This window comes from Zalophus californianus, chromosome 5 (genome assembly GCF_009762305.2).
Source record: "Zalophus californianus isolate mZalCal1 chromosome 5, mZalCal1.pri.v2, whole genome shotgun sequence".
NCBI classification, from domain to species: domain Eukaryota; kingdom Metazoa; phylum Chordata; class Mammalia; order Carnivora; family Otariidae; genus Zalophus; species Zalophus californianus.
Window position 1 is genome coordinate 72,482,533 of NC_045599.1, and position 24,588 is coordinate 72,507,120.

The following is a 24,588-nucleotide window of genomic DNA, read 5'->3' on the forward strand; positions in this document are numbered from 1 at the left end:
CAGTTTTGGGGTGTGTATATGTGTGTGTGTGTTTGGGGGGGTTAAAAAATGTAACATAAAATCTACCATCTTTACCTTTTAAAAAATTTTTTTTTTAAATTTTATTTATTTATTTCAGGGAGAGAGAATGAGAGATAGAAAGCACGAGAGGGAAGAGGGTCAGAGGGAGAAGCAGACTCCCTTCTGAGCAGGAAGCCCGGTGTGGGACTCGATCCCGGGACTCCAGGATCATGACCTGAGCTGAAGGCAGTCGCTTAACCAACTGAGCCACCCAGGCGCCCCATCTTTACCTTTTTAAAGTGTATAGTTCAGTAGTGTTAAGTATATTCACCATGTTGTGAAACAGAGCTCTGGAACTTTTCCATCTTATAAAACTGAAACTCTGTGGGGTGCCTGGGTGGCTCAGTCGTTAAGCATCTGCCTTCAGCTCAGGTCATGATCCCAGTGTCCTGGGATCGAGCTCCACATCCGGCTCCCTGCTCAGCAGGAAGCCGGCTTCTCCCTCTTCCACTCCCCCTGCTTGTGTTCCCTCTCTTGCTATCTCTCTCTCTGTCAAGTAAATAAATAAAATCTTTAAAAAACAAATAAATAAAACTGAAACTCTGCACTCATTCCACAACTCTTCTTTTCCCTAGCCCCAAGTAACCACCATTCTACTTTCTGTCTCTATGGATTTGACTAGTTTAGCTACCCCATATAAGGGGAACCATACAGTATTTGTCTTTTTCTGTCTTATTTCATTTAGCATAATGCCCTCAAAGTTCATCCATGTTGTAGCATGTGATAAGATTTCTTTCCTATTGAAGTCTGAATACAGCTTTTTTATGTTTTTAATTACAAAATATTTCAAGCATAATGAAAAGTATTAAAAAACTTTAAAGATTTTTTTATAATAAGAAATGCTAACTACAAACAACCTGAAGCTCTCTGTGACTCAGAAATATATGAAATAGAATAATAGAATACTTTGAGTAAGCACATATTGGTAGAGAAAATAAGTGATTTATTTTTCACATTTCTTGCTAGATAATTCTATAAAGAGTGTTTGGTAGAGACAACAAAAATGTAAAATATCTGAAATACACATTATCACCTATATTTTATTAAGAATTAATTCATACTCTTTCACATAGTAACTGATAAACCAATAATAAAATAGCTACATCTTTATAATTACATAAAAATACAGTTAAACAGAACACAGAGGAAAGAATATTTTGGTAATAAGCATATTGGGGTATATAAAGTATTAGGCTTCATTCCTGTTGTTAACTTACACAAATGCAAAATAAACATGAGAAAGAGTAACCATTTTGAAATACCATTCTTATCATACTTAAGAAACATGTTAAGCATAAAGTCAAAATGATCTGATAAATCAATGTCTTATCATTTAGCATACCCATTTATAAATTTTATTCCACTTACAGTTGCAGTAATTTCATGGAGCAAATATAGAGGAGAATTCATCTGGGGTTGCCTGGGTGGCTCAGTTGGTTAAGCAACTGACTCTTGATTTTAGCTCAGGTCATGATCTCAGGGTTGTGAAATCGAGCCCCACATTGGGTTGTGTGCTGGGCATGGAGCTGTGTGCTAGGTGTCTCTCTCCCTTTACCCTCCCCATCACTCATTCTGTTTCTCTCTTTCTCTCAAAAAAAAAAAAAAAAAAAGAAAAAGAAAATTCATTTGCAAACTCTTCTGTTTTCCACATTTCTCTCCTTCCAATTGATCTCCTTTCCCCCTTACTATTCTAAATTCCTTTCAAATGGAGCCATAGAGAATTTTTTTTTTCTAGAGGAAATAAGTCACTTCTCAGGATTACTATAGAAATGTACAGATTCAGTTAAAAAAATAGTGTCAAAAGATGATCTTTAGATATATTAGAAGACAAAGAACCCAAATATGAAATCCTTTACTTTATAAGATTACTTAGTTTATTGGCTCAGTTTTTTATTTTGACTTTTTATTTTAGTGTTTTTTCTAATAAAATATATTATGCAGTTTTACACAGACCATCACAAAGCTGAAGAAATAAAGTCAACTGTTGTCTTAAATTGATTATTATAGTAACTGTTTATAGGTAAGTTCGTTTCTTATGAAAATTTCTTACCATTTTTTAAATGGTCTGTATAGAATTTTAAAATTATTTATGTATTTTAGAGAGAGACAGAGAGTATGAGTGGGGGGAGAGGCAGAGGAGCAGGGAGAGGGAGAGAATCTCAAGCAGACTTTGCACTGAGTTTGGATTCCGAGGTGGGGCTCGATCCCGCAACCCTGAGATCAGGATCTGAGCTGAAATCAAGAGTCAGACCTTTAACCCACTGTGCCACCCAGGTCCCCCAGTCTGTATAGAATTTTTAGAAATTATTTCAACCATGTCTTAAAGCACTTGGCTCATGATTATACTGATTAACAAAAATACATTTTTTAGAAATAAAATGTGTTACTGGTAGGCAGCTAGCTACATGGCCATTTATATGTTTTTATGTAGGAATTAATGCAAGAGATTTTCTAAGGTGGCCTCCTCTGCACTCTAAGCTTTTACTTTTTGAAAAATGCATAAGTACTTTCCTTTGGAAATTATGTAGCCTACACATATTTTATAAAAATCACAGAATGTGGGAATATGGACAATCTGAGAACATCAGAAACATGATGTTCGATATCATATGGTCTAAAATAGATAAGGCTTCTTCCAGATATCCTGTAGATTGCTCAACAGTCGAATTGCCTTTTTGTCTTCTTCTAATGACAGTCATTCAAAGAACTGTGTTTATTAATTGCGCACTACATGAATAACTCTGTGGCAGGTATTTGAGGAGACTATGAAATCCCTTAAAAAGGGAGACTTCATATTATAAGCCCCTTGAGGTTTTCATAATCTAATACCATGCACTAAGGATATAGTAAATATAACTTGATGTAGAGGGCACTAAAACACATTCCATTTCCTTAGTGTGTGTGCGTGTGCATGTGAATATAATAGAAATAAAAGAAATAACAGGAACTAGGGGATTGTTGGAATGAGATTTGAATGTTATTTTGGAAGAAAGATGCTTTCCAGTTGGGAAAAATAGTAAGCATGTGAACTAGGAGGATGACAAGCAGTTGCTTGAATATGGAGACATTGGGTATAGGATCTGAAAGCATATGATTGAAAGTTTGAACGTGGTGTTTGAAAAACCAATATAGGCAGAGATAGGACTAAAGTTATACTTCAAGAGAATGTTTTTGTGGTTATGATTCAGATAAACTGCTTGAGGAAGAGGCTTTGGGAAAGGAGGCTGGTACATTGTGGGTTTTAAAAGTGACTAAGACCTGTACCTGGGCTATAGCTGTAAAATTAAATTGAAATTTTCAGATGACCCTCAAGGGGCTATGTTACTCCATTCAACTCAACATCTAAATGCTGTATTTAAAAATCCTTAGGGAAAAGATTTCTAAACATTTGTCTGTTGTCATAGATACTTTAAGACTAAGAAGAAAAAAAAATAATTCAAAGGGAACACGAGATGGCAGCAGTTATATCATATAAAGAGAACAACTGAGGAAAGAAAAACATTTGAAATTATTTTTAAAGTAAAAAATATGTAGCACTTTATTCTTTATGTGGTGTATTCCTTTTCATTTCAGAGATTACTCAGTTTATTGGTTTCATGCTTCACAGCACATCTGAGGTTCATTCTGACTGTAGTAAAAATCCTACTCCATTACATGTGATTATTTCCTAAAATAAAGCTGTTGCTGTTTTCTGCAGATTACGGTTCCTCTGTGTTATCTGTGGCAGAAGAGTTCTGGATGGTGCAAAATTGTTTTAAATGTTCCAGCATCGCTTTTTCTTCCTCTTCCAATCTCTCATCCTTCCTCATTTCCCATCTAAAAGAAAAATCACATCTTAGTATTTTTGAACTTCCAAACACTCAGTTATTCAAGGCTCGAATATGTGTAGTCAACACTCAGTTATTCAAGGCTCGAATATGTGTAGTCACTGGTTTACTGAGGCATCTATATCTCCTTGTTTATTCTTTTACTGACTCCCTCTTGGGCACCGAATTTCACTGGCACTGCTCCTGCAGAATGGGCCAGAAAAATGCGAGAGGAAAGTGGAGTCAAACCAGTTCCAGTCTAGGGTAAAGTTTTAAAGTATTGTTTTAAATATGTTAATTTTAAAAATTTAGATGCCTTACTAGGATATACATGCATATAAATAAAACCTAGAATTAGCAATTAATAAGCAAATATTTTGCATAGTATTTTTCTCACTGATCAGTATATCGGTGGCTTTAAGTTGCAGAGAGATTTGCCAGGAAGACCTCAGCAGCAAGAAGAATTATCAAGCTAAGCTGAACATACCTTAAAGGGAGGTCAGTCTATTCCTAGAAATAATATCAGCTTTGAAGTAATCGAGTTAAAACGACACAAGAAAAGTAGCAAATTGTTCGCAAAATTCCATAGGGAATTGGCTAAAAAAGAGAGATTAAAGACTCTAAATTGAGTGATTGGGAGATATTTAACGAAGTGTCAGAATATGGAAGTGTATATGAATATAATCTTCAAAGTAAATAGCACAATAACCCAATATGATTAATTCCTCTTTCTCCTTCCTTCCTCATATATGCCACTTCCTCAGGTCTGGCCAGGGCACACATGACCTAGCAATCCAACAGTGAATCATCTACCTATATTTTCTTTGTTTTCCTCACTCCTAATTCTACCAAGCCCCAAGCCATCCACCATGATATACTGTCACAAAAGGATTTTAAATCCAATGTTTTAATCCTAAAAAGCTATATCCTGGAAGACCCTCAGCTCTAAGGGGATAGAATTTCTAACAACAAACAAGGAGTTATTCACTGAATGTCTTCCAGAAACCCACTATTTTATTATAGCCAGAACTCCTGGATCTATCATACCTGAAGAAAGTATATTGAGTTTGGAGTGGGATCTTTCTGGTTTTCTTCACTGAAAAGAAAGCAGGGGCACTGCGTTTTCCAGAACCTCCTATTAGGATCCTTGTTCCCAAACATAGGTTTTCTTGGAGTGTTGAGCTCACTATGCCCTGACCAATCCAGGGAGGTAGTTTATATAAAGAAGGAAGAAAGAGTGGAGAGAAAGAATTATCTGAGAAATTAGACCTGGGTTTAATTTAATTTAATTTAATTTACATTTCTTCAGACTTCTTCATTGTCTGCCTGGGATTCTCCTCATCTCCTAGCCCCAGTCTTCGCTGTATCTAAAAACTGTTATTAATGGTTGTCTTAATTTTTCTATATGTTCCCATATAGTCAGAGTTTTAGGTTATTGGTCATATAGGTTTTAATAACAACTTGAAGGATAAAGAGATTTTTCACAACTACACTGCTTGGTCATGTGACAAGGGGCAATTCTCCTTAGGTCAGTATTTTGAAATTTAAAATTTAGCCCATAAAGTTACCTTCTACTGTTTTCATGGAATTTTAAAGATCAAAAACTGTCACTACCCATTTTATATAGGTGAACTTGGGCATCATTAATTTGCATGTTAAATTGAATTTCTTCCAGGAAAATATTAATAACAGAAAATACTTAGGCATTGTTTTAAACCCTTGACATATCACTCTTTAAATCCATACTAGAAAAGGTGGTTATTCCCATTCTACAGAGGAGTAAACTGAGATACAGAATGTTAATATTGCTTGCCCAGGTGTCTTTGGATTGAAATCAGGGACCAGACTCTAGAGTCTGTACTTAGAAATGCAACACTCACCATGTTTTAAAACCATTTACAGTTATCATTAATTAATGTTAAAAGTAGTTTGATTATTTTATTTCCTAAAAAATGTTGCCCAAATTGGACTATATATTTAAAAAAAAGAATTCTCTAAAATTCATGTAAATACATGAAATCCAAACATGAAAAATTAGTTTTACCTTTTTTATTCCATGGAAAGGTGCTAATATTGTACTGAGTAAATGAATTATTTCATGAATGTCAACAGAAGAAAATATGTAATATGCACATAAATATTTTGATCATTGTCTCTCCTTATGAAAATTGAAAGCACGATCTCTGCTTCATTTAAATTTCTGTATAATTAATGTAATTTAAATGTATTATATACATAATAGAATCCAAGATAAGGATTTTGAAGCTTCATGTGAATTGTAGGCACCTCACAGTGTAATTGAGCTGTTAGTAATTAATGATATTAAGCAACATAATTTATCTACCACAGCCTTCTTACATTTGCTTTGTGCTTATTAAGAAGAATTCATTTCCTATGAGAAGAAATCATTTCATATGAGAATAAGAAATTTTGACAAAGACAGGAGAAAAAATAATATTACAACTACATTTTCTCTAATAATTTTACTTTATTGAATAAAACATTAGGAATTTGAAATGTATGTTTATTTACCTCAAGCCCTGTTTTATTTCAAATCTATAATTTTTTTTGAAGTACAATTGACATTATATTAGTTTCAGGAGTACAACATACTGGTTTCATATTTATGTACATTACAAAATGATCACCAAGATGACTCTAGTTACCACCTTTCACCATATAAGACTGTTATTACAATATTGTTGACTATATTTCCTCTGCTGTAAAATACATCCCCATGACTTATTCTATAACTGGAAGGTCGTATCTTAATCTCTTTCAATTATTTTATCAATGTCTGCACTCTCCTCCCCACTGGCAACCATGTTTGTTCTCTGTATCTATAAGTCTGTTTCTGTCTTGTTCATTTGTTTTGCTTTTTAAGTTCCACGTGTAAGTGAAACCATATGATATTTGTCTTTCTCTGACTTGTTTCACTCAGCATAACATCCTCTAGGTTTGTCCATGTTGTCACAAATGGCAAGAATTCATTTTTTTTAATGTCTGAGTAATATTCCATTGTACGTATACAATGTATACCACATCTTTACCCATTTGATCTATCTCTGGACCACTTAGGTTGCTTCCTTATTTTGGCTATTGTAAATAATGCTGCAGCAAACATAGGGGTGCAGATATCTTTTCAAATTAGTGTTTTTGTTTTTTCCCCAATAATACCCAGAAGTGGAATTGATGGATCATATAGTTCTATCTTAAAATTTTTAAGGAACCTCCATATTGCTCTTCATAGTGACTTCACCAGTTTGCCTTCCCACCAACAGTGCAAGAGGATTCTCTCTCTCTTTTTTTTTTTCCTCTACATTCCTGTCAACATTTTTTTTTTTTCTGGTCTTTTTGATAGTAGCCATTTTGACAGGTGTGAGGTGAGATCTCATTGTGGTTTTGATTTACATTTCCCTGATGATTAGTGATGTTGAGTATATTTTCATGTGCCTGTTGGCCATCTGTATATGTTTGGAAAAATGTCTATTCAGGTTCTCTGCTCATTTCTTAATCAGAGTTTGCTTTTTTGATAGTGAGTTTTGAGGTTTTGTTTTTTTTTTAATATATTGGAGACATTATTTTCAAATGTCTTCTCCCATTCAGTAGGTTGCCTTCTTGTTCTGTTGGTTTTAGTTTGATGCCATTTTTATTCATTTTTTAAAATTTTTTTTAAGGTAATCTCTATACCCCACATGGGGCTCCAATTCACGACCCCAAGATCAAGAGTTGCATGCTCTTCCAACTGAGCCAGCTAGGCGCCCCATATAGTGCCATTTTAAAATTTTTGCTTTCGCTGTCCTTGTCTGAGGAGGCTGATCCAAAGAAAAATACTGCTAAGATAGATGTCAGAGAGCTTACTGCCTATGTCTTCTAGGAGTTTTATGGTTTTATGTCTTACACTTAAGTCTTTTATTCATTTTGGGTTTATTTTTGTATATGGTGTTAGAAAGTGGCCCAATTTCATTGTTTCGCCTGTAGCTGTTCCTGTTTTCCCAGCACCATTTATTGAAGAGATCCTCTTTTCCCCACAGTGTATTTTTATCTCCTTAATCATAGATTAATTGACCATATAAGCATGGCTTAATTTCTGGGATGTCTATTGTTTTCCACTGATGTGTGTGTGTGTGTGTGTGTGTGTGTGTGTGTGTGTGTGTGTGTGTGTTTTGCCAGTACCATACTGTTTTGATTACTAAAGCTCTGTAGTCTAGTTTAAATTAAGTAGCATGGTACCTCCAGATTCATTCTTCTTTCTCAAAATTGCTTTGGCTACTTGGGGTCTTTTGTGGTTACATACAAATTTTAGGATTATTTGTTCTTGTTATGTGAAAAATGCCTGTGGTATTTTAATAGGGATTGCACTGAATCTTTAGATTGCTTTGGGTAGTATGGACATTTTAACAATATCAGTCCTTCCAATCCATGAGCATGGTGTATCTTTCCATTTATTTATGTTCTTTTCAGTTTCTCTCATCACTATCTTACAGTTTTCAGAGTACAGGTCTTTCACCTCTGTTTAAATTTATTCCTAGGTATTTTACGCTTTTTGATGCAGTTGTATATAGGATTGATTTCTTTTTCTTATAATTTGTTATTAGTGTAGAGAAACACAACAGATTTCTGTATATTAATTTTATATCCTGCAACTTTACTGACTCACTTGTTAATTATAATAGTTTTTTTTAGTGGAGTCTTTCCATTTTTTTATATATAGTGTTAAATCATCTGCCAATAGTGTCAATTTTGCTTCTTCCTTTCCAATTTTGATGCCTTTTTTTTTCCCCCTAAATTCTATGGCTAGGACTTCCAATACTATGTTGAATTAAAGTGGCACCCTTGTTTTTTCCTGTACTTAGAGGAAAAGCTTTCAACTTTTTACCATAGATTATTATATTAGCTTTGAATTTATCACATAGGGCCTTTATTATGTTGAGGTACTTTCCCTCCATACCCACTTTGTTGAAAGTTTTTATTATAAATGGGTGTTGAATTTTGTCAAATGCTTTTTCTGCAACTATTGAAATGATATGATTTTTATCTTGCATTTTGTTAACATGGTTTATCACATTGATTGATTTGTTAATGTAAACTACCCTTGCATCACTGGAATAAATTTCATTGGATTATGGTGTATGATTCTTTTAATATATTGCTGAATTTGGTTTGGTAATATTTTGTTGAGGATTTTTGCATCTATATTCATTGTGCATATTGCCTTTACTTTTTTTGGAAGTCTCTCTGTCTTGTTTTGGTATCAGGGTAGTACTGGTCTTGTAAATTTAGCTTGGAAGTATTCCTTTCTTTTTCAATTTTTTGGAATAGTTTAAGAAGGATCAGTATTAACTCTTCTTTATATGTTTGGTAGGGGTTGCGTGTGTGGCTCATTGGGTAAGTGTCTGCCTTCGGCTCAGGTCATGATCCCAGGGTCCTGGGATCGAGTCACACATGGGGCTCCCTGCTCAACAAGGAGTCTGCTGCTTCTTCTTCCTCTACCCCTTCCCCCTGCTTGTGCTCTCTCGTGCATGCATGTGCATGCTCTCTCAAATAAATCTTTATAATAAATAAATAAAATTGTTATAATACATACATACATACATACATACATACATACATACATACATATATATTTGGTAGAATTCACCAGTGAAGCCCTGTCATCCCAGACTTTTATTTGTTGGAATTTTTTTTTGAATACTGATTCAATTTTTTTTAAAGATTTTATTTATTTGAGAGAGAGAGCATGTGAGAGAGAGAGAGAGCATAAACAGTGGGAGGGGCAGAGAGGAAATGGGAGCAGGGAGTCCAACACAGCTGATCCCAGGACTGTGGGATCATGACCTGAGCTGAGGGCGGATGCTTAACCACCTGAACCACCCAGGCACCCTGAATACTGATTCAATTTTATTGTTAGTAATTAGTCTATTCAGGTTTTCTATTTCTTCATGATTCAGTCTTAGAAGATTGTATGTGTCTAGGAATTTATCCATTTCTTCTAGGTTGTCCAATTAGTTGACATTTAATTAATTGTTCATAGTAGCCTCTTATGATCAACTGTATTTCTATGGTATAGATTGTAAATCTCTTTCATTTCTGATTTTATTTGGGACCTCTTTTTTTTTAAGATATTTATTTATTTATTTGACAGAGAGAGAAAGAGCACAAGTAGGGAAGAGGAAGAGGGAAAGGGAGAAGCACGTTCTCCGCTGAGCAGCGAGCCCTATGTGGGGCTTGATTCCAGTATTCTGAGATCATGACCCAAACCTAAAGCAGACGCTCAACCAACTGAGCCACCCCAGGTGCCCCTGGGACCTCTTTTTTTCTTGATGAGTCTAGCAAAAGGTTTATGAGTTTTATCTTTTCAAAGAACGGCTCTTAGTTTCATTGATCTTTTTTTTTTCTGTGTTTATTTCCTCTCTGAACTTTATTATTTCCTTCCTTCTATTAATTTTGGGCTCTGTTTCCTCTTTAGGTATAAAGTTAGATTGTTTGAAATTTTTCTTTCTTGAAGTAAGCTTCTCTGTGAACTTCCCTCTCAGAACTGCCTTTGCTTCATCCCTTAGATTTTGGAACAGTGTGTTTCCATTTGTCTTAAGGTATTTTTAAATTTTCTCTTTGGTACCTTCATTAACCCATTGGTTATTTAATATCATGTTGTTTAGACTATGTGTTTTTGTTTTTTTCTAGTTTTCTTCTTGTAATTGATTTCTTATTTTATCCCATTGTGGTCTGAGAAGGAACTTGATATGGTTTCAGTCTTCTTATATTTATTGAGGCTTGTTTTATGGCCTAACATGTGGTCCTTTCTGGAGAATGTTCCATGTGTACTTGAAAAGAATGTGTATTCTGTTGTTTTTGGATAGAATGTTATATTCCATCTGGTCTAATGTGTAATTTAAAGCCGATGTTTCCTTGTTGATTTTCTGTCTGGATGATCTATCCAATGATCTAAATGCAGTATTAAAGTCCGCACTACTATCAATTTCTCCTTTTATGTCTGTTAATATTTGCTTTATATATTTAGGTGCTCCTATGTTGGCTGGAGAGGTATTTGTAATTGTTATATATCCTTGTTGGATTGATGCATTTATAATTATATAATGCACTTCTATTTTGTTGCAGTGTTTTAAAGTCTATTTTCTGTGATATAAGTATTGCTACACCAGCTTTCTTTTTGTTTGTATTTGCATGAAATATCTTTTTCCATCCCTTCACTTTCAGTCTGTGTATATCTTTAGATCAAAGTGAGCCTTTTGTAGGCATTATTTAGATGGGTCTCTCTCTCTCTTTTTTTTACTCCTTTCAGCCAACCTTTAACTTCTGATTGGAGAATCTAGTCCATTTACATTTAGAGTGATTGTTGATAGGTATGTATTTATTCAATTTGTTAATTTTTTCTCGCTGTTTTTGTAGTGTCTTTTTGTTCCTTTCTTCTTCTCTTGCTGTTTGATGCCTTTTTTTAGTGTAATGTTTGGATTCCTTTTGCTATATTTTTTTGTGTATCTCTGGCAGGTTTTTGGTTTGTGGTTACCATGCTTGCCACCTCCAATCTCTCACACACACACACACACACACACACAGTTTAAGTTGATGGTCACTCCAATTCCTTTACATTCTAAAAGCACATTTTTACTACCCCCCCAACTTTTATGTTTTTGACATCATATTTTATATCTTTTTATTTTGTGTATCCCTTACCTAATTATTGTAGTTATAGTTGATTTTAGTACTTTTGTTTTTAAACTTTGTACTGGCTTTATAACTGATTGGTTCAGTACATATATTACATAATTGCCTTTACCAGAGAGATTTTTTTTCTTTCATATATTATCTTATTTTTAGTTGTGACTTTTTCTTTTCTGCTTTAACAATTTTCTTTAGCATTTCTTGTAAGACTGTTTCTGTGGTGATGAAATCCTTTAGTTTTTGCTTGTCTGGAATACTCTTTCTTTCTCCTTCAATTTTGACTTTTACCAGGTATAATATTCTTGGTTGTAAGTTTTTTCCTCTCGGCACTTTGAAGACATCATGCCACTCCCTTCTGGCCTGCAGAGCTTTTGCTGAAAAATCAGCAGGTAGACTTACGTGGGTTCCCTTGTATATAATTAGTTGTTTTTCTCTTACTGCTTTTAAGATTCTTTATCTTAATTTTTGGCATTTTAATTATGTGCCTTAGAGTTACTCTCTTTGGGTTAATCCTGTTTGGAATTCTGTGTTTCCTGGACCTAGATGTCTCTTTTCTTCCATAAGTTAGAGAAATTTTTCTCCATTTTTTTCAGACATTATTTCTTCAAGTAAGTTTTTTGCCCCTTTCTCTCTCTTGTTCTTCTGGACCCCATAATGTTAGTATGCTTAATGTTGTTCCTGATAGCCCTTAAAATATTCTTGTTTTTTCAAATAGTTTTTTTTCTTTTTGCTGTTCTGATTGGGTGATTTCTACTACCTTGTTGCCAAGTCACTGATCTGTTTTTTCTGTATCTAATCTGTTAATTCCCTATAGTATATTTTTCATTTCATCTCTTGTATTCTTCAGCTCTGATTAGGTACTTTCTTATATTTTCTGTCTCTTTGTTGAATTTCTCACTGTGTTCATCCTTTTCTTCTCCTGAGTTCTGTGAGCATCTATAGGACTATTACTTTGAACTCTTTATCAGGTAGATTATTTATCTCCATTTCATTGAGATCTTTTTCTGAGGGTTTTTGTTGTTGTTTTGTTTTTTTGTTGTTGTTGTTGTTCCTCTGTCTCTTCATTTTGCCTGACTCTTCATTTTGCTTGACTCTCTGTGTCTCTTCATTTTGCTTGACTCTCTGTGTTTCTAAGTATTCAGCAACTCCTTGTGTAGGAGGTGTCCTCTGGGGCCCAGAAGTGTGTTCTCCCTTGGCCACCAGAATCAGGTGCTCTAGGGACATTTCCTGTGTGACCTTTGTGTGCCAGCCTGTTATGATGGTGCTGCTGCTGTGGGTCCAGTGATCAGGGCTCTTCCCTTGGCCTACCTGGCTGGGTCACTGGGTCACTGCAGCTGCTGTTTAGGTTTCTCTCTGTGGCTCAGCTGGCTGGGGTTGCAGCAGTGTGTGGGACTCTTCCCCTGATCAGGCTGACTTGGGCTGCAGTGGTGGGCAGGGCTCTCATATACCCCCCCCCCATCCCCTGCCACCACAGCTGTTTGGTGCTGTGATGGTGAGTGGGACACTCTTCTGGGTGCAGCAGACATCTCTGCCAACATTAGCATGTGAGTACCAGCCTTGGCCCAAGCAAGATAGAATGTGATTGCAAAAGTGGTGTGCCTGACAGTGTTTCCATCCCTAGAGAGTCTCTCAGCAGTTTCCCACCTGACAGGGGTCCCAGGACTAGTAAGTGGTCCTCCTTCTCCTGTGTTCTGGGTGTTTTTCCAACTGGTGTTTTATCACTGGTTCTCAGGGCCAAACTGTACACAAGCCCTTTAAGTATAGGTTCTCCATACCCTATAGTTATGATTTTTCTGGTTGTAAGCCCTGTTAGTTTTCAAAGCCTGGCTTTTTAGGTGTTTGTCTCTCCTATGAAGGATCTAAGGGTTGGAATGCCTGATGGAGAACTCCCAACCCTTCACTCCTAAGGGAGAAGTTCTGTGTTTTTGAGATCCCTCTCGGTTATGGATTACTGCACCTGGGTTGGGATTTTTCTTATTTTGGTAGAACTTGTGTCTGTCACTCCTACCCAGGTCAGTGCTGTCCTTCTGTCCCTCATTGTGGAGGCTCTGTTTATCCATTTTCAGGGCTTTTTCTGAGGAAATTATTCCATGTGTAGTTGCGTGTTTGTTGTTATATATGGAAGGAGATGAGCTCAGGTTCCATTCAAGATCCATCTTGAATCTTCTCTCATCTATAAGTTCTTAAGTTTATCTTTAATTCCATCATAATTTTAGGCTTTTTTTTTTAACACCGTGTAAAAACAACAAGTCAGTTCTATCAAATAACTGTTGGAAAAGAAAATAATCTATCAATTTGTTAAACACAACTGTTTAAATGTCTACCCCTAGTTTATTTTAATATGTTTAAAATCTGTAGTGGAAGCATGTCCCTTTCAGAAACCAGAAAATGTTTGAACCAGTGTATTCTAGTTCTCCCTCAAGAGCATTATAGAGTATGTTTTTGTATTTCCTGACTCTGGTAGTCTGCCCTCTTTCACTGTTGCTTAATTCTCTACCTGCCTACTATGGAAAAGAACTGCAACCTGACCCACACTCTAGCTGTTGGCAGTGAGTTGTTGTATTTTAGTCACTAATAAGCAGCAAAATTCCATGAGACCTCACTGATCTCTACCATAATCTTAACTATCTTCTGGAATGTGCTTCATCTGTATGGCTCCTGGGTGTGTAGATGTGGGAGCTTGGCCTATCCTTGACTAGGGTTCCTTTTTTCTATCCAGTCACAACAGGGACCCTCAAGCCTGGGCTGTGATACTTTAATAGAACCACTATTGACAACTTTCCTCTCCTGCACTACTTGGATTGATTTGGGAGTTCTCAGCCTTGGTGGGTCTTCCTGGGTTTATACACACATTCAGACCTGGACCAGAGGTATTCACCTACTTCTCTATATGTCATGTGATTATTAGCTAACATTATAGGGCTTTTTCATGTATCACTCCATGGACTAAGAGCTTTCTGTTTCTGCTTGCTTCAGTGAGCAGTGTTGGACTTGGGACCTCTAAATTAAGACCTTGAGGGGTAAAAAATAAAAACAGTCACAATATTGAGTAACTGTTCTCATCATCATTTTAGCAGAGTCTTTTATATTGGAGAACTTTGTGAATAGCTATGTGTCAGAGCCAACTAGGAGAGTCCTGCTAGGGGAGTAGTTAAGCATAAGGTATGTGCTTGGTAGGGCAGTTCTAGACTGTCATGGAAGCAATTTCTAGGGCACCCTTACTACAGCAAAGAACAGTCAGCACTAGACTGAGGAGGAGGGCAAGAATCTAGAGTGTGACAAGTTCTCTGAGGTATTTACTATGGCTTCTACTAGAAGAAAAACATCTAACATCTGTGAACTCAGTAGTATCCTGCACACAGGCTCTCGAATCACTCTGCCTTTGGGTTGAATCCATACCACCACTTAGTAATTGAATTAAGTCAGGCAAGTTTCTTAACCTCTCTGTGCCTCAGGGTTCTCATCTGTAAAATGGGGTCAGAATAGTTTGTTCGGAGCACAGCCATGCTTCTTTGTTTATATACTGCCTAAGACTGATTTCAGTCTATGTCAGAATTTAGTAGTTGTGACAGTCTGACTGAGATTACAAGTCCCATGAAGCCTAAAATACTTACTATTTGGACTTTTACAGAGAATATTTGTCAAACACTGTTTTAGAATAGTGAACCTAATTGGGTGGCACTGCCTCCCTATGGGGAAATGTGGAGAGCATTTTCAGTTGACACTGTCTAGAATGCTTCCACGACCCAAGGAACAGATAGTAAACATCTTTAATGTATAGCAATCCCAGATAAAGTGTTTATCTTCCCAAAATGTCAATAACATCTTTGCTGAGAAACATGTGCTCTAGAATCTCCAAAATACGGTTGGAATTTCCCTAATTTGTGATTTTAATTGAAATGGTTTTAGTGTTTCACAGTTTAGAATATTGTTTGCTAAAGAGTGGAGGTTTAGAAGCCCGGTGGTGGATTTGAATTCCTTATAAGCTGTGTGGCCTTGGGCAAGCCGGATAAACTGTACCTCAGTTTTCTTATAAATAAAATGAGAATCACAGTGCCTGCTTCATAGAGTTGCAGTCAGGATGATAGGACTAAGTGCTAAAATAGTATATGCTTCATAGTAGACACTCAATGAGTATTAACTATTGTCATTATTTTGGCGTATGGATTAAAGTTGCAAATAGCTGAAATCCTAATTATGCTGCCTTAAACAAATGGCATCTTAAACAAATAAATTTTTCTCACATCACAAGAAATCCAAAGGTGGGTGACTACCATCATGGGTTAAGTAGCTCGATAATAGCAGGGCTCATGTCTCTGTGGCTTCTTGTCCTTTACCTCATGGTTCTAAAATTGTTGCATCTTCAGCCTCATGTCCTTGTTTTGAGTTGGGGAAAAAGGAGGAAGGGACATACCAGCTCTTCCTGTCCCATTTTAACAGGGAACTAAAACCTTTCCTAGATTCCTCTCAGTGGGCACTGGAAGCCATATTGTGTAGGTTTGAATCCTGACTCTGCCTTTTCCTAGCTGTGTGGCATTGGGCAAATTTCTGAATCTCCCTGTGCCTCAGTTTTCTCATATGCAAAATAGGGGGTGCTAATGGTTTGTATCTTAGTGCATTATTGTAAAGAGTGGGTGAGCTATGAATTCATAAAATGTTGGTTTTATTCTATGAAACTACTCTATCAAGTTGCTTCCCCAGAGCTCTTGCCTTCATGTTCCTCTTTTGCCCTGTGCCTTTACATTGTTTTATCAGATAAATATGAAGAGATAAAATGAATTTGTTAAGTATTATATTGGTTTTACTAGTGTTGTTACACATTTCTATGATCATGTTGTTCCTTCCTGTCTTTCATGAGGGAGATGTTTCCTGCTAGTTCACTCTGTTCAGCCTAGCATGACCATGGATATTTTTGCTTTCCTGTAAACCCTTTGTTGTATTTTTCAAATACAGTCTATAACGATGGCATTCGATCATATTGTTGGCATTTCTCCTGAAACGCCAACAAAATACTTAGAAATAAAAATGAAATTTGAAATAAGCCTCCTGATTTAATGTTATTATTAAACAATTATGTAGCACTTTATATTTACAAAGTGCTTTACAATTATTTATTAGTTAATCATACTGTTAAACAACATTAACCACCTGGCCAAATTAATGATTTCAAATTGTCCTACCAGTTGGTAACTCAGGAGTGAAAAATGAAGTCATATTGGATTTTATTCTCATTGAACAAACTGTTTTGTCCTTTTCTCTTCTGCACAACATAGTGCAGACTGGCTTCAAAGGGAGGTTAAAATCAGAGGGAAAAGGATGTCTCTGTTCTCTTCTTCCTATTGTCCTATAAATGTGGGCTTTCCCCCAGATTCATGCTAGACCTTCTGCACTGAAGACAAGTCTTCTCTCTCTTGGAAAGCCCCACATCTACTCCCACATATTTGGCTATTGTCTCCACATCTGTAATTCAGTACCTTTAAAACTTCATTTTTGTTTCAAGCGCTCTAAATTCAACTTTTTGATGGTCATTTTCACTCCCACTTCAATTATATTCATAATTCAGATTGATTTATTTTTTATTATTTTTTTAAAGATTTTATTTATTTATTGGGGAGCGAGAGCACAAGCCGGGAGAGCGGCAGGCAGAGGCAGAGGGAGAAGCGGGCTCCCCACTGAGCAAGGACCCCAATGTGGGGCTCTCGATCCCAGGACCCCGGGATCATGACCCCAGCTGAAGGCATCCACTTAACTTGACTGAGCCACCCAGGTGCCCCTCAGATTTATTTTTTAAACATACTTTTAAAAAATTATTCAAACTGACCATTACCATCATACTCTAAAGCAGGGTCTGACTTCAAAAAGTACTGTGTGCCTGCACTCCCATCTTGTTCAGTCAGTTACCATTAAAGGATAATTTGTTCTGCAATCACTTTCATATTCATCTCTCTGCTATCAGTCCACAGTTCAGGTGCTCTGATAATGTGATTTAAAATAAACAGGTATTTGGTCTCCATCCCAGTTTATCCTATAGAGCTCCTAAAACCTTTGGAATTTCTTGTGAGGAGAACTATAAAGGTGTCTTTTGTTATGTTAGTGAGGTGACTTTTGGAAAACACTTATTTGGGGAATGGTTACTAGTGGAGCCAGTCATGTGATTAGACAGTTGGACTATCCATAACTACTCTCAACCTCCAGAGAGGGGAGAGGGGCTAGATCCAACGGCTGGTGATTTAGTCAATCATGCCTATGTAGTGAAACCTCCATAAAATCCAAAAGGACAGGGTTCAGAGAATTTCTGGGATGGTGAACACATGGAAATTTGGGGAGAATAGCATGCTGGGAGAGACCATGGCAGCTCTTTGCCCTGTGCATGCCTTGCCCTGTGCATCTCTTCCATCTGGCTGTTCCTGGGTAAAATGGTACTCTAGTAAGTAAAATATTTCTCTTCAGTTCTGTGAGCTGCTCTAGCAAATTACTGAAATCCAGAGTGGGGTTCAGTAGAACCTCCGTTTTAGTAGCACTGTCAGTCAGAAGTATAGGTGACTGGGGTGCCTGGGTGGCTCAGTTGGTGAAGCATCCACCTCCTTGTTTTAGCTCAGGTCCTGATCTCAGGGTTGTGAGATCGAGCCATGCGTTGGGCTCTGTGCTCAGTGCAGAGTGTGCTTTCACTCTCCCTCTGCTCCTCCCCTGCCCTTTTCTCAAAAAAAAATCTTAAAAAAAAAAAAAAGTACAAGTGACAACCTGCACTAATGATTGACATCTGAAATATAGTAGAAGGCAGTCTTAAGGAATGAGTCCTTAACCTGTAAGATCTATTACTATCTCCAGGTAAATATTCTCAGAATTAAGATTAATTGTAGGACACCTACCTGGTTTCAGAGAATTGCTTCGTGATATGGGAAAAGTGCCCTCCACACAATGGAATTGTGTGCAGAATCATAGGTGCTTATGATTTTATTGCCTGAACAGTGCAATAATCTACAGATATTCAGAGCTTAAGCCTCACACCCCACTACACCAAACCTGCAATGACTGCCCTGCCAAGAGAATTTAAAGTCTTAGTGTTATAGCTTGGTGATAGTACTGTTTAGCTATCATTATCTCTCCTCGGGGAGAAAATGGTATTTCTTATTGCCTCTGCCTTATGTTTTCCCATGTGCGTGTGTCTACTTTTGCTATTCCACTCACCTAAAATGCCTTTCCATATACCCCAAAACTGCTCATTCTTCAGACTTAGTCCATATCCTACCTTTTTCTTAACATCCTTCCCCACTACCCAACCCTGATGTGATTGTTCTTCTCTTTTGAGTCCTGTAGTTCCTAATATGAGCACTAATTTGGTCACTTAACCACATACTGCTTTGTTACATCTCTTCTGTTACTTTTTTGTGCTGTTATTTATTACATTTTTTTTTATTTTTTCACATGTATCTTTTTATCTATACTTGCTTTTCTTTGAGGAAGACTTTTAGTTATCTGTAGCTTTTATTACAAATATTTTATTTCAAAGAACATATATCAAATAACAAATAAAATAGTGCTCTGTATACTTTGTATACTTTAAGCACTCACAAAATATCTGTTAATTGAAATGTATTAGAAGCTTAGCTATTCTGTTACTCTTAGGTGGACTGAATAAAAGATTACCTTTAAACACCAGTATCACGGGGCGCCTGGGTGGCTCAGTTGGTTAAGTGGCTGCCTTCAGCTCAGGTCATGATCCCAGGGTCCTGGGATCGAGCCCCGCATCGGGTTCCCTGCTCAGCAGAGAGCCTGCTTCTCCCTCTCCCTCTGCCTGCCTCTCTGCCTACTTGTGCTCTCTCTCTCTCTCTCTGTCAAATAAACAAATAAAATCTTAAAAAAAAAAAATCTTTAAAAAAAAATAAATAAACACCAGTATCACAATGGATAGTAGTTGGTATTTCAATTAAGTGTTGTTAAATTGTTGTTTGTATGAATGATAAAAATAAGGGCTCTTTAAGCCTGAAAAATCGTCTCCTCATCCTAGTTCCTACATCACTAGTTGATTCTTGAGGTCTTAGATTCAAATGATCATGCCAAAAGACAACAACTTCCTTTAAGTTCATTCATTTACTAACCATTCCATATCCTTTTCTAAGAATGAGATGGTAGTATGAGGAAAACAAGACATTCAGTAACTTCATGTTATTTGGTAACTGTCCAGTGTTTTTGACTAATGTAAAAAGTTTTAAAACAAGCTTTGGTTAACAAGGTACTTTATTTACATCATATTCTACCATGGAATAAGTTCTCTTATTCTGTGTGAACATCAACTATTTAAACTTTTAATTTCCTGTGATGTGACATCATGAATGATCCGAATAACCTCTTCTTCACTCTGACTTTCTATCTAATGAAGTATATAACATCATTCCCTTGGTCTCATTTGTGTCTCTAGTTGTTGTCTTGATTCTCTCATTAGTTTAGAAGCTGCTCAAAAGCATATCATAGAATTGTACTAAAAGGGTTCCATCATTTTAGTTCTCATGAAGTTATCACAGTTAATTCTTAGAAATTACATAGGCCATTAGAGCTCTTTTAGTCACCAGTGAAAATCGCTTTTTCATTCTGCTTAACATAATTAAGAATAACTATTCTTAATGCTTAAGGAATGAGAATACATAACAGTAACTAAGCAAACTTCAATCTCTGGTTTGTGACCCAGGAATCTTTTAAGACTGTACAATTTATTTATTATAACTAATACTATCCCATTTCTTAGGATATGGTGCTACAGAAAGAGAAGAAATAGAAGATAGCCCAAATTAGCAAAAGCTCTGGGAATCTCTGTCGTAACTGAAGGGCAGTGGTAGGAAAGCAATTGTAGTGGACCCCTACATAAGACTGTTGTAAGACTGAAATTAAAGGACCTTATAAGTTACCTTATGGGCCTTTAGTACATGTACCTTGTTTTAAGAGATCTGCCTTGGTTTGTTGTTTATTTGATATCTGTCACAATGAGCCACATTGTAGAACTGTTTTACTGTATATAATTAATTTGCCATTCATCCAGCAAACATTTATTGATAGTCTGCTAACTTCAAATCACTGTGCTAGGTAATGCAGAAGTGAGAGGAGTTGTATATGGTTTTGTCCTCAGGGAGCTTATTCAGACCAAGAGTTCATCATATGGGCTAGAGTGAATAACTCTTCCTAATCCTTATTCAAAACCCCATAAAGGTTTTATAGAATATTTCACGTTAGGTATGAAATGTTAGTGGTAATATAAGGCCTGGGACCATTTCCTTAGGCTTTATTTTAGCAATTGTTTATGGGAAAGGCATAATTCAGGCATTTCTTCCTTCACTTAATGGAACAATCTGAGGTAGCCTTAAGGAATAATTCATGTCTTTTCTTACTCATTGGAAAGATAGCAACATCAATAACAGAAAGAGTCCTGATTTTTTTTTTTTTTTTTGCATAAAGTCATTATCAAATTCTACAGTAAGTACACTTGTTTTTTTTTTCAGTAGCTCTTTTTGTCCACATATACCACAAGGTTGGAGAGCTGGTCTTTTCCTTTGGACACAGGAACTTACAATACTATACTTAATAGATGAGATCTATACTGTTTTCGGTATGTTTTCCAGATGATGCAAATCTCCAACTACTTTGGTCTAATATTTTACAACCTAACTTTTAAGAAATGAGTAAGTTTTAGTCCCTCTCCTTTAGCATACATTTAGTGAAGATAGAGAAATCAATGTTACTCTTTTCATGTAAACCTAGAAAATTGACTTATTGCTTAGCTTTATCTTCTCTGAAATAGAATAGTTTAAAATTTCCTTTTGGGTTGTAATTTTTAATGCTTTAAAAGCTTTGGTTTTCTCTCAACTTTATATTGCATCTCCAGTTAAATAATAGGGGTCCTACATGAGACTTATGAGAACTTATGCCATTTTCAGTGGGGGGCATTGGGGAACAAGTCGATGGCAAAAATCTTATTTTGATAAGGGAGCAGAGAGAGCTTTATAAACTTATTTCTAACTTAATTTAGTCATTCCCTCGAGCTAATCAAGGTTTGCTAGTTCAGGGAGAATTTGTTAGGAAAAGGAAAAGCATTAAGGAAACAGCCACAAAAAAAGGTAAAAAAACAGGTAAGAATACCATTATTTGTACTGTTTAATAAATTAATATTTAAAAATAGATTGAGATTTTTAATATTATAGAGGTTTCCATGAACTGTAAAGGACATTTAGTTTTTATAGAATACTGTAAATGGCAGTTACATCTTCACATTTGGAAATTATACAACATAGGCTTTTCTTAAAATAAGCAAATGTAGTTATTTCAACTCCCCACAAATTATTCTGACCTAATACTTTAATATCCAGAAAATGTTTATTTTTACCAAAATTACACCAGTTTGTTAATATAGTACACTACTTAGAACCCCTGAAGCCCAATGTTATATACATAATATATATAGAAATACAATAAATATATGTTAGAAATATGTATTTTAAATATGTAGAAATATAGTTACATCTATGAAAATCCATACTCAATACTGTTAAATATCAATGCTTGCCATCATGAATTAGCAGTTTGCTTACTTGCTTCAGCCAAGAATTTGTTATATGATGAAGATAATTAGCTATAGGTCCAGTTTATTTAGCTATTTCTCCAAGAATTCAAATGAATGTTCTTTTTGTAAGGTGGTTGATTTCTTTTACTACTACTAATGCAGTAAAAGGAATCTTTCCAAGCTCAGGAACAAGAAGCAAAACCCTTAATTTGAATTTATAGCCTTTAGAGACAATCTGCAACACAACTTAACTGTCCGAGCAATTTATTTTAATTAATATGATTTGTTCTATATATTTAAGTAGGAGAGTTATATACCAACAAATGGGACAACTAAGAATGCTAACAGTAACATTTTAAATAGTTATGGCTTAGGGAAAACATAAACAGAAGCATAGCCATCAGTAGTTATGGAAGCTGAACTTTTCCATAACCAGTAAATCATCCATATCTCCATAGAGACTTCATTTCCACCAGTGGATTTTTTTTTTAATTATAAGAGTTTAGATAAAAGGCCAAGGTCATGCTATTTGCCCAGCATTTAGTGCTGATGTAGAAGAAATGCCCTCTGCTAAGAGAAGTGTCAGGAATACTATATATTGCCAGAGCACATTGCTGATTTTTCTTAGAGTAATGTATAATTTAATGAATCAAAAGAAAAAAGTATTTTTAAGTTAAATTTGATACACCTTAAAATATTCACAGACTGTTCTATAGACATTTAGTGTCTATTCCATTTATAAAACTGTTATGTTAAAAGGTACTTAACCTGTGTCAAGCAACCCTATTCTTGCTCTGAAAATGATAATTTAAAAATGTTCCCTTTTCATCAAGAAGGAAAGAATTACATATTTACAACCCCAAAACTTGAGTGCATTCTTACTAGCTTGTGTAAAGCTGATGGCAACACAAGACTAACCACTGCACTAACCACTTTTGGAAACAACAATCTGAATGGAAACTTTTAGAAACACATGGTCCATCAGGTAAAGATCCTGTTTGCAACCTTTGTTATTTAAATTAATAGCAACATCATATTTAGTAAAGGAGTTGAACTATGGACCTAGTTCACAGTTTGCTTGAAATTGGCTAAGAATTTAGAAAGATTAGAACTCTTCTAGAATCCAGGAGAAAATGAGAGCTCCATTACTCTTCATTTAGTCACTGCCTGTATGTTCATATTCATATAGCTTTCAGGGGCACCGGGGTGGTTCAGTCACTTGAGTGTCTGCCTGTGGCTTGGATCATGATCCCAGGGTCCTGAGATAGAACCCCGCATCAGGCTCCCTGCTCAGCGGGGGGCCTGCTTCTCCCTCTCCCACTCCTCCTGCTTGTGTTCCCTCTCTCTGTCAGATAAATAAATAAATAATCTTTAAAAAAAAGTATTTTTCCTTTCATTCAGTAATCAAAGTATTTGCCAAATGCCTACTATGTGCTGGCACTGTGGGGGTATGGAGCCTATAACCATAGTAGCTAATACTTATTTAACAATTTCAATGTGCTAGGCGGTGTTCTAAGTACTCTGCATATATTAATTCATTTAGCCCTCACTGCCACTTTATGAGATCGGTTAACTATTATTCTTGCTACAGACCAAGAGTTACCCAATGTCACATAACTGCTTATTGATGGAGCCAGTATTCTAACACAAGCAGCTGGCTCCATTGTTAATGCTCTTACCCACTATAGTACATCTGCTGTAACCTATGTCTCTGTGTCTGTCTCCTATAACAATAAATGTTAGCTGCTCTCGTGGAGCTCCCAGTTTCACATTTTATGTCCCCTCTGCATATGTCAAAAAATTAACTGATGGGGCGAAAAATTACAGTCTCTTTTTACTCCACATGCCAGGCCAGGATTAGAAGAACTGGTTTGAGTTGGGATGCCATCAGTTTTGCAGTTGTGGCAGAGTAGGAGCCTCTCAAAATAACTCTGGTGACCTTAGCTCCTCAGGGTGACGGGACCACTTCCTCACTTCCTTTCCTAATCCCTGAGGAAGGAACTAGTAAGAAATACTGCTTCCTCTAACTTCATGCTGGCATCAAGGAGGTTGAGAGGCATGATAAACAAGATCTTTACCCTCATAGAACTTGTATTCAAATGGATATCAAAGTTATTGCAAGAATATTTTTCATCTTATGGCCCTTCAGTAAACTCTGGTGGTGCCCTCTTTAATAGCCACACAAAATATGGAGTACATCATGTGTCCAGACTTGGTCACTCTTTCCAAGATTCTTGGCTTTTGTCTCTTCTTGCTGTTTCACCTTAGGATATAACACGAAATCACTGCGGCAATGTGGGACTCCCATAGATGAATTTTAATAATTTATCACTTGAACTTTTGAGAGAAGCTCTCTATACATTAAAAAAACAGAATCAAAAGACAAAACAAGGCCAACACCTCAACCAATGTGAGTGCAAGCTTTGGCAAAATGCATAAAAGTAATACTAAGTCCAAGATAAATTGAAACTCTAAGCTTGCATTCCTTCC

General features: G+C 36.1%; 1 protein-coding gene across 2 annotated transcripts in view; it reads right to left on the reverse strand.

Annotated features, from left to right (window-relative positions):
• Positions 1–2,298: 2,298 nt before the first annotated feature.
• Positions 2,299–24,588, reverse strand: part of KIAA0825 (KIAA0825 ortholog) — a 414,781-nt gene continuing 392,491 nt past the window's right edge. For both annotated transcript variants that reach the window (XM_035727666.1, XM_035727664.1), the window contains one exon: positions 2,299–3,876. In XM_035727666.1, the coding sequence (XP_035583559.1) occupies positions 3,759–3,876 (118 nt within the window). In that variant the 3' untranslated portion in view covers positions 2,299–3,758. The remainder of the gene's footprint in view (positions 3,877–24,588) is intronic.